This window comes from Haliaeetus albicilla, chromosome 32, assembly GCF_947461875.1.
Source record: "Haliaeetus albicilla chromosome 32, bHalAlb1.1, whole genome shotgun sequence".
NCBI classification, from domain to species: domain Eukaryota; kingdom Metazoa; phylum Chordata; class Aves; order Accipitriformes; family Accipitridae; genus Haliaeetus; species Haliaeetus albicilla.
Genome location: NC_091514.1, coordinates 134,571 through 149,524, shown reverse-complemented (window position 1 = coordinate 149,524; position 14,954 = coordinate 134,571). Strand labels below are relative to the sequence as shown.

At 58.7% G+C, this 14,954-nt stretch overlaps 2 protein-coding genes across 2 annotated transcripts; one reads left to right on the top strand and one right to left on the bottom strand.

The window, feature by feature from the left end:
- Positions 1–233: 233 nt before the first annotated feature.
- On the top strand, positions 234–4,281 carry LOC138683245 (THAP domain-containing protein 7-like). The gene is given in 6 exon segments (XM_069774800.1): positions 234–281; positions 997–1,076; positions 2,515–2,599; positions 2,601–2,671; positions 3,392–3,532; positions 3,640–4,281. Coding segments are annotated over 5 exon segments (918 nt in total). The 5' UTR covers positions 234–281; the 3' UTR covers positions 4,181–4,281.
- Positions 4,282–4,810: 529 nt separating this feature from the next.
- SLC27A5 (solute carrier family 27 member 5) lies at positions 4,811–14,068 on the bottom strand. Its single transcript, XM_069774799.1, has 10 exons — positions 12,635–14,068; positions 10,041–10,250; positions 9,333–9,491; positions 8,561–8,685; positions 8,266–8,460; positions 7,482–7,572; positions 7,041–7,239; positions 6,856–6,953; positions 5,773–5,903; positions 4,811–5,217 (listed from the first exon to the last, which is right to left on the bottom strand). The coding sequence occupies exons 1-10, from the start codon at positions 13,131–13,133 to the stop codon at positions 5,041–5,043; spliced, it is 1,884 nt and encodes a 627-aa protein (XP_069630900.1). The 5' UTR covers positions 13,134–14,068; the 3' UTR covers positions 4,811–5,040.
- Positions 14,069–14,954: the final 886 nt, after the last annotated feature.

Here is a 14,954-nt window from a genome sequence, read left to right as displayed (position 1 = left end):
GGGGGGGCGAGCCTGGCCAATGACAACGCAGCATGCAAATGAGGGCGGGGGGAGGGCGCTCCTCCCACCACCGCGCCTCAGCCCGGGAAGGAAAAAAGGGGCGGGGCGCGGCCTTCGCTACGCCACGCCCACCCCCCGGGGCGCAGCCAATGAAAAAGGAAGGGTGGGGAGCGCAAAGTCTCGCGAGATTTGGGGGCGTGGCGAAGTCTCGCGAGAGTTGGGGCGGTTGAAGGTGGGGGGGGGGGAGGCCGCGGTGGCGGCGGCGGGATGGGAGCGCTGAGGTGAGGCCGGGCCTGAGGGGGGAAAAAACCGGTCCCGGGGGGGGGTAAAACCGGTCCCAGGGGGGTAAAACTGGTGCCGGGAACCGGCCCCGAGGGGGTGGGGAACGTTGGAGGGGGTGTCCGGTCCCGGGGGGGGGTTCAGGGCCTTCCCCTTCCGGCTCTTCCCCCCCCCCTTAGCAACCGCGGCCTACGCGAAGGTCCCTTAGCAACGGCCCTGGGGTGTCCTTCGTTCCTCGTGACGTCATCTGTGCCCCCCCCCTCCAAATTTCGGGATTTAATGATCTGGGGTGGGGGGTGGGGGTGTTGGAGCTTTGAGGGAGACCAGGGGCTTGGAGGGGGGTACTGGGGTTTCTGGGGGGCACCAGTGGGTGTGGGGGAGCTCTGGGGGGGGGGGTACTTGTGGGTTTGAGGGTCTCTGTGGTGGTTGGGGAGGGAAAGCTGGGGGTGTGGGGTATCTCTGGGGGCGAGGGTTGGCTTGGGGGGCGTATCTAGGGGCCAGCATGGGATTTGGGGGGGTTCATGGGGGGTCTCTGGGGCTGGGGGGGAAGCGCAGGGACTTGGGGGGCTGGGCTGGTTAGGGGGGACAGTTGGGGGTCTAAGTATTTGGCTGTTTGGGTGGCATATGGGGGGTAGGGACTGCATGTAATTTGGGGGGGGGGGGGGCGCCTCATGTGGGAGAATCTTCTTACCCCCCTCTCCCGGTCCCCCTCCCCAGATGCCCCGTCACTGCTCTGCTGCCGGCTGTTGCACCCGTGACACTCGGGAGACCCGCAACCGAGGCATCTCCTTCCACCGGTGGGTACCCCCACACTCCCTGGGGGGGGTTTGGACCCCCCCCATTGGCTTCCTCATTGCCAATTCCTCTTCTCCCCCCCGCCCCCCAAAGTGGTCTGGCCAAGGGAGCTTTCCCTGTTCCTGCCTTGAGATGATTTATTTGGGTGGGTTTTCACCTTTCATGCTTTATTTGCTTCCCCCCCCTTTAGCAATGGGCTGTCCCAGGTGTATTCCCCCCCCCCCCTTAGCAATGGGCCGTCCCAGGTGTGTTCCCTGCCCCCCCCCGCCCTTAGCAATGGGCCGTCCCAGGTGTGTTCCCTGCCCCCCCCCGCCCTTAGCAATGGGCCGTCCCAGGTGTGTTCCCTGCCCCCCCCCCGCCCTTAGCAATGGGCCGTCCCAGGTGTGTTCCCTGCCCCCCCCGCCCTTAGCAATGGGCCGTCCCAGGTGTGTTCCCTGCCCCCCCCCCGCCCTTAGCAATGGGCCGTCCCAGGTGTGTTCCCTGCCCCCCCCGCCCTTAGCAATGGGCCGCCCCAGGTGCGTGTGTCCCGCCCCCCCCCGCCCTTAGCAATGGGCCGCCCCAGGTGCGTGTGTCCCGCCCCCCCCCGCCCTTAGCAATGGGCCGCCCCAGGTGCGTGTGTCCCGCCCCCCCCCGCCCTTAGCAATGGGCCGCCCCAGGTGCGTGTGTCCCGCCCCCCCCCGCCCTTAGCAATGGGCCGCCCCAGGTGCGTGTGTCCCGCCCCCCCCCGCCCTTAGCAATGGGCCGCCCCAGGTGCGTGTGTCCCGCCCCCCCCGCCCTTAGCAATGGGCCGCCCCAGGTGCGTGTGTCCCCCCGCCCTTAGCAATGGGCCGCCCCAGGTGCGTGTGTCCCCCCGCCCTTAGCAATGGGCCGCCCCAGGTGCGTGTGTCCCCCCGCCCTTAGCAATGGGCCGCCCCAGGTGCGTGTGTCCCCCCGCCCTTAGCAATGGGCCGCCCCAGGTGCGTGTGTCCCCCCGCCCTTAGCAATGGGCCGCCCCAGGTGCGTGTGTCCCCCCGCCCTTAGCAATGGGCCGCCCCAGGTGCGTGTGTCCCCCCGCCCTTAGCAATGGGCCGCCCCAGGTGCGTGTGTCCCCCCGCCCTTAGCAATGGGCCGCCCCAGGTGTGTTCCCCCCTCCTTTGCCAATGGGCTGGCCCAGCTGTGCACACCTCCTCCCCACCCTTAGCAATGGATTGCACCAGGTGTGCCCACCCTAACTCCCCTTTCTGGGAAATGGTTTAGCCCCATCCCCTTTTAGTGGAGTTCCCCGGACCGTTCCATTTTCAGGAGCTTGGGGGGGGTGGGGCTGAGCATCCTTCCACCCTTGCAGAAAACGAGCTGGAGGCGGGGGGGGATTTGAGCCCACCGCCTCCCAGCTGACTTGTGCGTCATGCGTGTGTCACGTGTGTCCCCCCCACGTGTCATGTGTCCCCCCCACCACCCCAGGCTGCCCAAAAAGGACAACCCGCGGCGGGCGCTGTGGCTGGAGAACAGCCGGCGGCGGGATGCGAGCGGGGAAGGCCGCTGGGACCCCGGCCTCCAAGTACATCTACTTCTGCTCCCAGCACTTCGAGAAGAGCTGCTTCGAGATAGTCGGCTTCAGGTAGCTAACGAGACCCTTAACGAGGCGCCTAACGAGGCGGCCCCTCCTTCCCCTGCAGGAAATGGGGTGGATTTTTAAATGGATTCCTCCTGGTTGGGGCTTAATGTGGTCTGTCTCTCCCCCGCCAGCGGGGGAAATGGTTTGCTCTAAATGCCCCCCCAGTTTCCCAGTTGGGGGTCCCAACCCTCCCAGTGCTTCTGGGGGGTCCCCAGGACTTTGGGGGTTATGGATCACCCTGAAATCGCCCCCGCCGAGGCTTTTTAAGGACTTTTCCCCCCCCCCCCCAGTGCTTTTTCAGGGCTCACGGATGTTCCCCATGACTTTTGGGGTACCCCAGGGACACCCCCCAAAGATCTTGGGGGGACACCCACCCAAGATCTTGGCGGGCTGCCCCGGGATCTGGGGGTTATGGAGCACCCAAGGGCTTTTGGAAGACCCCCGTCCTGTTTCCCCTCAGGACTTTAGGGCACCCAAGAGACCTCGCAGGCTGTAAATCCCCCTAGGGACCCCCCCTCCCAAGGCATTTTGGGGACCCCCCCAAGGCTTTTAAGGTTCCCCAAAGTCCCCCCAGGACTTTTGGGGACCCCCTAGGGCCGCAGAGCACCCCGAGGACACTGACAGCCATGGGGCACCCTGGGGATCCCCACCCCAGGTACCCCATGTCACTCACTGACCCCCTCCCCTTTTTTTTTTTTTTTTAATCCCCCCCCCCCCCCGCAGTGGCTACCACCGTCTCAAGGAAGGGGCCGTACCCACCGTCTTCGAGTCAGCCTCTCCCAAACCCCCCCGGGCCACCAAGCCGAAGCCCCCCACGCCCGAGAGTGACACCCCAAAGCCCCCTCGGGCCACCAGGAGGTGGAGGTGAGTCCCAGGGGGGAAAAAAGGGGGGGGGGGGCAAGCAGGATGGCGCTGGGTGTCCATCTGTGTGTGTGTCCCCCCCCAATTTAATTTCCTCTTTCCCTGCGCAGGCAGGACCCCACTCCTTCCCCACCGGACCCCCCTTTCACCGCCGACGTCTCCTGCTTCCCCCGGGAAGGCGAAGACCCCGCCGCCCCCCCAGCCGGAGATCACGGTGGTGTCCCGGCCCTTCCCGGTCCCTCGGGTGCCCGCGGTCCCCTCCCGGACGGCCTTTTGGTGGCTACGGGGGACGAAGAAGCCACAGCCACCCCGGCTCTCCCCGAAGGGGACCCCCCGGCACCTCCCCGTCCCGTTTCCCCGTCCCTCTACATGCTGCGGCTACCGCCGCCGGCCGGGGCGTACATCCAGAGCGAGCACAGCTACCAGGTCGGTAGCGCCCTGCTCTGGAAACGTCGAGCCGAAGCGGCCCTCGACGCCTTGGATAAAGCCCAACGGCAGCTCCAAGCCTGCAAACGTCGGGAGCAGCGGCTGCGGCTCCGCGTGGGAGAGCTGCAACGGGAACGTCGGGTTCCCCTCGAAGCTCGCCGAATTCCCAAGGAACCCCCGGCGCGGCTGGTGGAGCTGCAGCTGCTCGGAGATGGCGGCGAGTGAAGGGCTTCCCGGCGGACGCCCCCGGCTCTTCTCCTCCTCTTCCCCGCCCCGGTGCCGCTGGGAAGGTTTGTAAATAAAGATTTTGCCTTTTCTATGAAAAACGGAGGGGGTTGGCTCACGTCTGGGAGAAAGGGGAGACGGTTTTGGTTTCGCTCACCAATGCGGCAGAAAGCGGCCGCGGGGGAAAAATGAGCTGCTTTTGTTTTCAGTTAAAACGGGCTCGGCAGCTGCTGGGGAAAGGGAGGAAGAAGGCGATGCCGTCGTGGAGGCTTGGTCGTGTGCCGTGTGGGTCTGAGATCCGTGGGGGAGTGCGGGCTGCCTTCTGGAGCTGGTTTAGGTCACCGATCAGGCAGAAAATTGGGTCAAGGAGAAATAAATGGGGTTTTGTTCCAGATCAGTGAGCTAAAGCGGCTCGATGAGCCCTGGGTACGAAGAGAAGAGTGTTTGGGGGCCTGATACATCTCCGGGGCCGGCCTTGTGGGCAAGCAAGAGGCCAGCGCTGAGCAAATACTCCCTCCCCAACAGCTGGGAGGATTTTGGGGCACTATCTGCCCCCTCCAGAAAGGATAAATGAGCGGGTTAGTCCCCCAAAAATGGCCCTCATTGGCCCAGCACCCACCTGGACCCAAATAATCGGAATTAAGCCTTTAATTTCTGCAGCCAGCATGGCATGGAGGCACTGGGGCGGGATAACGAGCACCAAGACCAGCCCGTCACCCTTGTCATGCTCCGACAGCATTAAAAACTCCCCAAAGGAAGCAAAAAAAAAAAAAAAAGCCTGATTAGCCCCAAATTGGCCTTGCCAATCACCCCAAGGTAGTCGCCATCACGGAGACCCTGGCCTGGCGTGGCTCCTTCTTCTACAGGTTGAGCTTCATGTCCAGGATGGCGGCGTAGATGTCGGGGTTCAGGGGCACGTAGGACTTCTTCTTGTCGTCGCGGAAGAAGAGGGGGTCTTTGATGACGTTGGGGTCAAAGCCTTCTTTGACGAGGTTGCCTTTGCACTGCTTGAAGGTGCCCGTGATCTCCAGGGCATCCTGTGGAGATGGGACAGCGTCATCAGAAACTGGAGGATGGACGGCATTACCAGTTTGGGGTGACTGGCACCGTCGTTGGCAACGTGGGGGACCAACACCGTCATCACTGGAATTAGGGGGGACCCGTATGATGTCATTGGCACAGGGTGACCGCTGCTGTCGTGGAAAAGGAAGGACCATCATCGGGAAGGTGGACCGACGTCATCATCAACACGGGGTGACCCCGATGTTGTCATTGATACTGGGAGACCGTCGCCATCTCCAGAAATGGACGGAGAGTGCCAACAACAACAGGGTGACTGTGGCACTGACATCATCTGGGGGGGGGACAGGCGCTGTCACCGGTAACGGGGGACCCCAGCACCGTTACTGGCACCATCATCGGAAACTGGGGGGGACACGCCGACACAGTCACTGGAAACGGGCGCTGGCGCCCGCGCTGCCCAATCGCCCTTCGTCCGAAGGACTAATTTGGCAGAGGACTTTAAAAAAACAACCCAAAACCTGTCCCCCAGAAGCCACCCCACCGCCTACGGTGAAGCTGGGACCGCTGACCTGGATCCGCACGAAACGGGGCGCGGCGTAACTGGGCAGCGTGTCCCCGGTGAAGGCGTAGAGGCTCTCGCCCTCAAAGCTTGTCCCGGCCTTCAGGCAGATGGCTGCCATGCCGCACCTCCCTTCGCACCCTGCAAACAACGCCGGAGGGTTATTTTGGGCGACCAAGTCTCGTTTTATTCTTCTTGGTGGCCACCTGGACCGTTATGGGAGACCCGTTGCGTGCTCAAAACAATGTTGCACGGTTTGGGTGGATGTGTCCCACTTTAGCCTTCTCGGTGGCTGCTGGGACCACGATGGAGGCACATCATGGTCAAAACAACACAGGATGCTTATTTCAGGTGAACGTTTGCCATTTTTGCCTCCTTTGTGGCCATATTTGGACCATTATGGTGGCATACGGTGTGCCCAAACCAGGAACTGATGCTCACTTTGGGCAACTGAGTCCCCTTTTACTCTTCCTGGTGGCTGCTTGGACCATCATGGAGACATGTCAGTTGACCAAAACATCACCAGATGCTTCTTTTGGGCAACCGAGTCACATTTGACTTTTTTTGGTGGCTACTCGGACCACTGCAGGGGTAGGTTGCATGCCCAAAACATTGCTGGACACTTGGTTTGGGCAATCAAGTCCCCTTTTAACCTTCCTGGTGGTCACTCAGACCTTTACAGGCACCCTTTGTGTGCCAAAGCCGTGCCAGAAACTTATTTTGGGTCAGTAAGTCCTACTTTAGCCTTCTTGGTGGTCAGTTGGACCATTATGTGGACATATTACTTGCCCTAAACAAGACTAGATGCTTTTTTGGGGGCAACCCAGTCCTGTTTTACTCTTCTTGGTGGCTGTTTGGACTGTTGTGGCAGTAATCATGAGACCAAAACAATACTGGACTCTTACGTTGGGTCAATGAGTCCTGAAGTGGTCAGGCAGTTGGACTAGATGATCATTGTAGGTCCCTTCCATTCTATTCTACTTTAGGCTTCTCGGTGGCTGCTCAGACCATTCGGGGACACGTCACATGGCTGAAACATCACCAGATTCTTATTTTGGTCCGACTCGCTCCCCCCGCACCACCCAGTACTCGCCTGGCACGGACACTCCGTAGACGTTGACCTCCTGGATGAAGTTTACCAGGGCAAGAGTGGCCTCCACCTCTGTCGTGGCCACATTCTCACCTTTCCAACTGAAGAAGAGAAGGGATGAAGCTGTGAGGGGGGATTTGGACACGGTATTGCCCAGGCAGATGTGGGTGTGAGAGCATCAGAGTTACCGGAAAGTGTCTCCCACGCGGTCCTGGAAGTAGATGAATCTTTCATGGTCCATCATGAGGAGGTCGCCGCTGTTGAAGAAGGTGTCACCTTTGACCAAGACGTCCCTCAAGACCTTCTTCTCCGTCATCCGGGAATCGCCCGCGTAGCCATGGAAAGGGGTATTCTTGGTGATTTTTATGACCAGCAGCCCTGTCTCGCCTTTGGGGAAGGAAAGGAGAGTTGGAGGCTGGTCAGCAGCTGCCTTGGCACTGGGGAATGTCACCTCCGTGCCCCACTGGGTGCTCAGGGATGATGCTCCTATTTCTTTGGGGGGTTTCTGGTGGCTTCCAGCCACCAAGATGATGATGATAAGGACCAAGAGGTGGCTTTGATGCATCTCAACCCTCTGTCTGCCCCCCTTTCCTCCCAAAATGGCCCTCGTAAGTCTGAGCTTTTCTTACCGGGGCGGACTCGGATGCAGAGACCTCGCTCGTCACGTATGGGTTTGTCCTCCTCCACGTTGTACTTGATCAGCTCAAAGGGAGAGAAACACTGGAGGGCAGAAGGGGGACAAAGAGAGAAACTGGTGGGTGGAAGAGAAATGTGGGATTAAAAAGAGCGAGATTTTCTTTCGAGCGCCAGGTCCGATCCTCTCATTTGTTCATTACAACCCACAGAAACTCACCCTGCCCCCCCCAATCCCAACATCCTGGGTAGCCACTTGTTTTCTGAGCTAATTGTCCTTTATCTTTAAATAAGATTTAATATAATAGAGTCAACCATTGACCAAACTCATCATGATATCTTTCAAATCAAAGACCTGGGGGAGAATGCTGAGCGTTGCAACTGTGGGAAAAGGCTGGACAAAGCCTTATTTTTGCAGCTTTTGCTCAACACATGGGTGGTTGGGGACAAAGAATTGACACCAAAGTGGCCTTTCTCGGGGCTATAGAGGTGTCCAGGTTGCCACGGACACTCCAAAACCAGACTTTGAGTCAACATTGGCCAACCAGGTGGAGGAGACTCCTTTTGGACATGAAGAGGGGATCTTGGAGATCCTGCTTTTGTATCAGCCCAACCTGATGGACAGTGTTGGTTTCCCCAAGGAGATCACCGTTTGTGCCATCATGAAGAGGATATCTGGAGATTCCCCCCTCAGCATCAACCCAACTAGAGGTACAGTATTGGTGTCCCCAAGGCAGTCGGCGTTTTCTCCCCCCACCATCGTCATCGCCAGCGGCTCACCTTGAGGAACACGTTGGCTCTGCCCACGGCCCCGATTTTGCCGGTGTAGTTGATGAAGCCGGCGTTCCCCTCGGTAGCTCCGTAAAACTCCCAGATGGAGATGGGCCCGAAGCGCTGGAGGAACTCCTTCCACACCTCTGCCCGCAGGCCGTTGCCCAACGCCAAGCGCACCCCGTGCTCCCGGTCATCAGCGCGCTGTGGGGTGACAAAGGGAGGGACCGTCTCAGGGTGCGCCCCACAGCGTCACGTTCCCCCCACCACCCCGGGGTGGATTTCGGGCTGGTGGGGACCTTACCTTGGGTGCGTTGCAGAGGTAGCGCATGAGCTCGCCCACGTACTGGATGACAGAGACGTTGTAGCGGCGGCAGTCGTCCCAGAACTGGGAAGCGGAGAACTTGGTCCGTAGGACGCAGGTGGCCCCTGTGGGGATGTGGCAGGGTGATGGTTACCCCTCCCTTTTTCCTCTCTTTTTTTTAACCTTTTCTCCACCCATCTCTCCATCCCTCTATCCATCACCATGAGTATCTGTCCTGTCCATTCACCCCCAGAGTCATCCATTATCTACACGGACACCCTTCTCCTGTCTTCGTTTCATCCGACTCTTTCCTTTTCCATCCCTACACTTTTTGTCATCTCTCCGTCTATCTAGCCATCCATCCTCCCACTAATCCATTTATCGCTGTAGAGATCTTTCTCCTTTTCTCTCTCTTCTTTCCTCTTCTTCCCTCTATCCTCACATTTTTCCATCATCCTTCAGTCCATCTCCAGAAAAAGTCTGTCCATCCCTATATATAAAAAAAAAAAATCTATCCAAGCCATCCATCCATCTCCATAAGACTTCCATCTCCATAAAACGGCTGTCCATCCATCTAAAATGTCCACCCACCCGTCTGTCCATCCCTCATCCATCTATGGACACAGCTCCCTCTCTCTCTCTTCTTCCTCCACCTTCTCCCCACGCATTTCTCCATCTGTCTGTCTGTCTCCAAGACCTCTCTCTGCCTGTCCTTGCCTGCACCCCCCCTCCCTACACCGTCTGGGGCCACGTGGGACATGGGGGTACATACCGACCTCGAAGCACCCTCCTACCCCGATGAGCAGCCCGGCCGAGTGGTAGAGCGGCAGCGTTGTGTATATGACATCATCAGACCGCAGGCCACAGAGCTGACCCAGGTTGGCCACCATCATCAGCTTCATCTCTGTGATCACTGCTGCCTTGGGCAGCCCTGGGGAATGGGAGCAGAGGATGGGAAATGTCCTTCTTGGAGGTGCCCGTGTGGGATGGGAGGTCCTGGAGATGAGGGATGGGATGGGGGGGCAAAACCTTTTCCCTCGGGGTGGTGGGTCTCCATCCCTGGAGGTCTCTAGACCTCGCTGGGAGGAGCCATGAGGAACCTCATCCAGATGCGCCTGTGTTAATTGGGGTGGGATCTGGTATGGGTTCAGGGTTGGATGAGGGACATCCAATTCTCCACCCTGTCCCCACGAGGAAGACCCAGGTACCCGGTGAGTCTCCATTCTTGGAGATGCCCAACCCTCGCATGGACGCAGCCAGGAGACACCTGGCCCAAGTGGACCTACGATGGTCGGGGTTGGCGAAGGGCCTCCACAAGACCCCTCCAACGTCCCCAACATCACCTGCACTGCCTTGCCCATGCAACCCACGTGGGATAACCTCCTTTGGCTCTTCACCCACTACACCCAAACCCTCCCAGTTGCCGTTCTCCAAGGAGCAGACCCTCCTGCCTTTGGGGTTTCTGTCCCCACGGCCTCACCGGTGGTGCCGGAGGTGTAGATGTAGATGGCCTTGGACTTGGCAGTGATGCCGGCGCGGTGGTGGGCGGGCAGGGGCTCATCGGAGGCCGCCTCGATGGCGGGCAGCAAGGCCTCAATGCCCAGCGTGGGTGACGTGGAGCTCAGGTAGAAGACGCGGATGCCGTCGCGCTCCAGGGCCGGCAGGACCTCCTCCACGGCGGCCTGGAGATCTGCGGGGAAGAAGGGGGGGGGCCCCCCCAGATGGATGAGTATCCAAGAGGGGAACCCAACGGGTCAGGGATGGGCATCTGATGTTCCCCTAGATGGTGGCCCCCCCCGGCATCCCAACCAAACGGGCACCCAAAGGACCCCAGATGGGCACCGGTCGCACCCCAGATAGGGACCCCAATCGGGTGGGCACCCTGGGCATCCAGGATGGGTGCCCCAAGGATCCCGGGTGGACACCCTGTGTACCCCAAATGGGCTGCTGAATGAGATGGGCACCCCAGGCATCATGGATGGGTGCCCCAAAGATCCCAGATGGGCACCCAATGCACCCTTTGATAGGGTAGGGACCCCAGGCATCCCAAACGGGCACCCAAAGGACACCAGATGGGCACCGGTCGCACCCCAAATAGGGACCCCAAATTGGGTGGGCATCCTGGACATCCAGGACAGGTGCCCCAAGGATCCCAGACAGGACTGGCACCTGGAGTATCCCATATGGGAGCCCCAAGGATCCCAGTTGGGTACTCAAAGCACCCCAAAAGGGGTCCCTGGTCACCGAGGCACCCCATACATCCCCATGGGGCACCCTGAGCACCCCAAAGGGGTGTCCCCACCAGACAGACCCCCATGGAGATCCCAAACAGGACCCCCAAGGATCCCAGCTGGGCACTCAAAGCACCCCAAAAAGGCTCCCTGATCACCCCAGAGAGGCACCTGGAGCATCCCCTAAGGGTGCCCCGATCTGCTGGGTGCCCCCAGCACCCCAAGGGGCACCCTGACACCCCCCCCCTCCAACAGGCACCCCAAGGATCCCAGCGGGTCCAGCCTCCTCCTGCCCTGATTTTTTTTTTTCTACTTCCTTCCCCCAAAAACCTGACGCACAAAAAAAAAAAAAAGACCTTTACCCCCCCAGGAAAGGGCTAGCGATGATTAACCTGTGGCCTTGGCACAGCCAGTGCACCCTGACACACTCACCAGGTCACGGGCGTTGCACACGCGTGTGCGAAGGGCTGCACAAGCAGCCATGACCATGCCGTGTGAGGAGGGGGTGTGTGCAAATACAGCCCCAACATGAAAAACCTCTTGCATGCTCAGGGCAAACAGCCCCGCCGTACCTCACACCCACATGTGTGCCACAGATGTGTGTGCAGGAGCATGTATGGGTGCTGACACGCATGCACAGAGACTGACAGGCGTGCAAATGCACACACAGAAGCCAACACACGTGGAAATGCATGTATGCACACCGACACACATGCAGACACATGTATAGGTACTGACACACATGCAAATGCATGCACTGACACTGACATATGTGCCGATGCATGTATAGACACTGATACACGTGCCAGCACATGCATGGATGCAGACACACATGGAAATGCATGGACAGAGAGCAACACACGTGCAGACACATGCATGGACACTGACATGCATGCAGACACACATGCAGCCAGTGACACACGTGTAAACATGTGCACAGACACTGACACACATGCAAATACACGTACAGGCACTGAGATGCAGACACGCATGCTGCCGCTGCCACACGTGCAGACACTGCCACATGTGCAGACACTGACACGTGCAGACACATGCATGGACACTGACATGCGTGCAGACACATGTAGAGGCAGAGACACCCATATAAATCCATGGACAGACACTGACACGTGTGCAGACACATGTAGAGGCAGTGACACCCATGTAAATTCACAGACAGACACTGACACACATGCAGACACATGTACAGGCACTGACACCCATGTAAATCCATGGACAGACACTGACGTGTGCAGACACATGTACAGGCAGTGACACCCATGTAAATTCACAGACAGACACTGACACGCATGCAGACACGTGTACAGACACCCATGTAAATCCATGGACAGACACTGACACGCGTGCAGACACATGTACAGGCAGTGACACCCATGTAAATCTGTGGACAGACACTGACACGCATGCAGACACGTGTACAGACACCCGTGTAAATCCATGGACAGACACTGACACGCGTGCAGATGCATGTACAGGCACTGACACCCATGTAAATCTGTGGACAGACACTGACACACGTGCAGACACCTGTGTAAATCCATGGACAGACACTGACGCGTGCAGACATATGTACAGGCAGTGACACCCATGTAAATCTGTGGACAGACACTGACACGCATACAGACACACGTGCTGCCACTCACACCCACGCAAACGCACACACAAGCATCGACACGCGCAGACACCCTCCCGCCTCACCCCCTCGCACATGCGTGTGCACCGCACACCTGCAAGGAAAGACGCAACTCAGCGGCGGGGGAGGACGGATGCCTGGGTCCTCTCGGCACCCCAAATTTCCAAACTCTGTGTGGGAGCCACTCACCGGGGCTGGCGAGGATGAGGGTGGCCTGGGCAGCGGCGAGCGCGTGCTGCAGCGCCCGACCCCGCACGTTGCAGTTGAGACAAGCCATGGGGCAGCTCAGCTTGGCCAACGCCAACCAGGTCCATACGTAGGTGGGTTCGTTGGGGAGGAAGACGGCGACGGTCTGACCCGGCTGCAGCTCCAGGTGCTGGGAGAACACACGGGCAGCCCGGTTGCTCCAGCGTTCGATGTCTTCGTAGGTGTAAACTTCATCCTGGAAGCGGAGCAAGGGCCAGCGGGGCCGGCGGCGAACGTGCTCCTGGAAGACGTCGAGGAGGGTGACGGGGGGCTGGCGGTTCAAACGCCGCTGACATCGCACCGATGACCGCACCAAGCCGGCAAAAGCCACCAGGTCAGCCCAGAATAAGGGGAACAAGCGAGGGGCCGCCGCCGGCACCAGCAGCAGCAACAAGACCAGCCCGGCCGCCGCCGCTGCCGTGACGGCCCCCAGCGCCGGCATGGTCACGGGGGGGGGGGTGCCGGTCCCCGGCGACACCCGCTGGGTGCTGTTGACCAAGGTCCGCCCCAACTGCACCTTGCCCCAGCTGCCGGCGCCCGGCAGGGCTTTGCCGTGTTTGCCAGTGGTGCCAGGATTAGGGTGGTTTGTTTTCTTATCTTTTTCTTTTTTTTTTTTTTTTCCCACTTTTCCCTGCGGTAGGAGCCTTGCCCTGGCGTGTAGAGCAACACCTCAAGGGCGGCTCACGTCTCCGTGACCGGCTAGCTGGCTAGCTGCCTGCCTGCCCATCCCTCCTGCCTCACCCCGTTCTTCTGCCCCTCCAGCGGCAGAGGAAGGGCGCTCGTCCGTCTGTCCATCCTGCTGCCATTTGGGTCCTTCTGGCTGCTGATGCCGGACAGTTGCCATCCAGCCAGACATCACTGGCACCTGCTCGTCTGTCTGCATCCGCCGAACCTATCAGTATGGAGACATGAGCTGTCCATCAGTGTAGCTAGTCTCTGTCTGTCTGTCTGTCTGCCTATCCAGCTGTCTCGCCATCCTTCCACATACCCACCTAGCCGTCTACCTACCTCCTCTGTCGACCATATCTATTTATCCACCCATCCATCCTTCCACCCATCCATCCATCCACCCGCTCTTGGCTTTGGGTTAGGGGTTGGGGTCTACACGGAGGCATCTCCGTGAGCAGACCCTGCTCCATCAGGTGCTTGGCGCACTGCGTGGAGAACGCAAGCACGGCTGGGTGCTCTGTGGGATGGGTGGAGGTCCCTCTGCAGCCCCTCTATGTCTCCATCCAACCCCAACGACTCCATCCAACTCCCCCATGTCTCCATCCGACCCCAACATCTCCATTCAATCTACATCTCCATCCAACCTCAACATCTCCATCCATCCACCATCTCCATCCAAAACCAGTGTCTTCAGCTGACCCCAAACATCTCCAGATAACCCCAAACATCTCCAGATAATCCCAAACATCTCCAGCTGACCCCAAACATCTCCAACATCTTCAACTGACCCCAAACATCTCCAGCTGACCCCAAATATCTCCAGCTGACCCCAAACATCTCCAGCTGACCCCAAACATCTCCAACATTTCTCCTTCCATTGTAAAAACTGGGAAATCGGCCTATTTGGCATTTACTTTATTGGTGCTCCCACGTGGAAACCCCACCCCAACAAGACTTGCTCCCCTTCCCGTTTTCTTGGAAACCAGCTGCATCTTCAGGCCTTTCCCAGCAGGACCAGCCCCACACCAAAGGATTTTGGCCCCCCACCCCACCCCTCCTCCTGTGTGAATGGTCACACAAACAAGGTGGTTTTTTTTTCCTTACTTCCCAGTAGAAAAACAAAGTTTGCCATTTAAATCCCAATCCTGGGTGTGAGCACCTGGCAAGCTGCTTCTTGACAGGCCAATTAATCTTTCCGCTAATTAAAAAAAAAAAAAGAACCAAACACATTCAGCGCCGTGTCGCTCACCTTTGCCTCCTATTTGCAACATCGGGTGTTTGTGGGCTATAAAATTGTCACTGGGATCAAATGGGTTTTTGGCAGCTGCTGGAAAACTCAGGGTGAAACACACCAGGTGTTGCCCTTTGCTCAAGAAGGTTTTGCAATTTTGCGGTGTCATGGTTTAACCCCAGCCGGCAACTAAGCACCACGTTCTGCTTAGTTCACTGCTCGTTCACTTCCCCCCGCCACGCAGTGAATCGAAAAAAAAAGAGAATCGAAAAAAAAAGTAAAACTCATGGGTTGAAATAAGAACAGTTTAATAAACAGAAAAGAAGAAACTAGTAATGATAATGGTAACACTAATCAAACGAC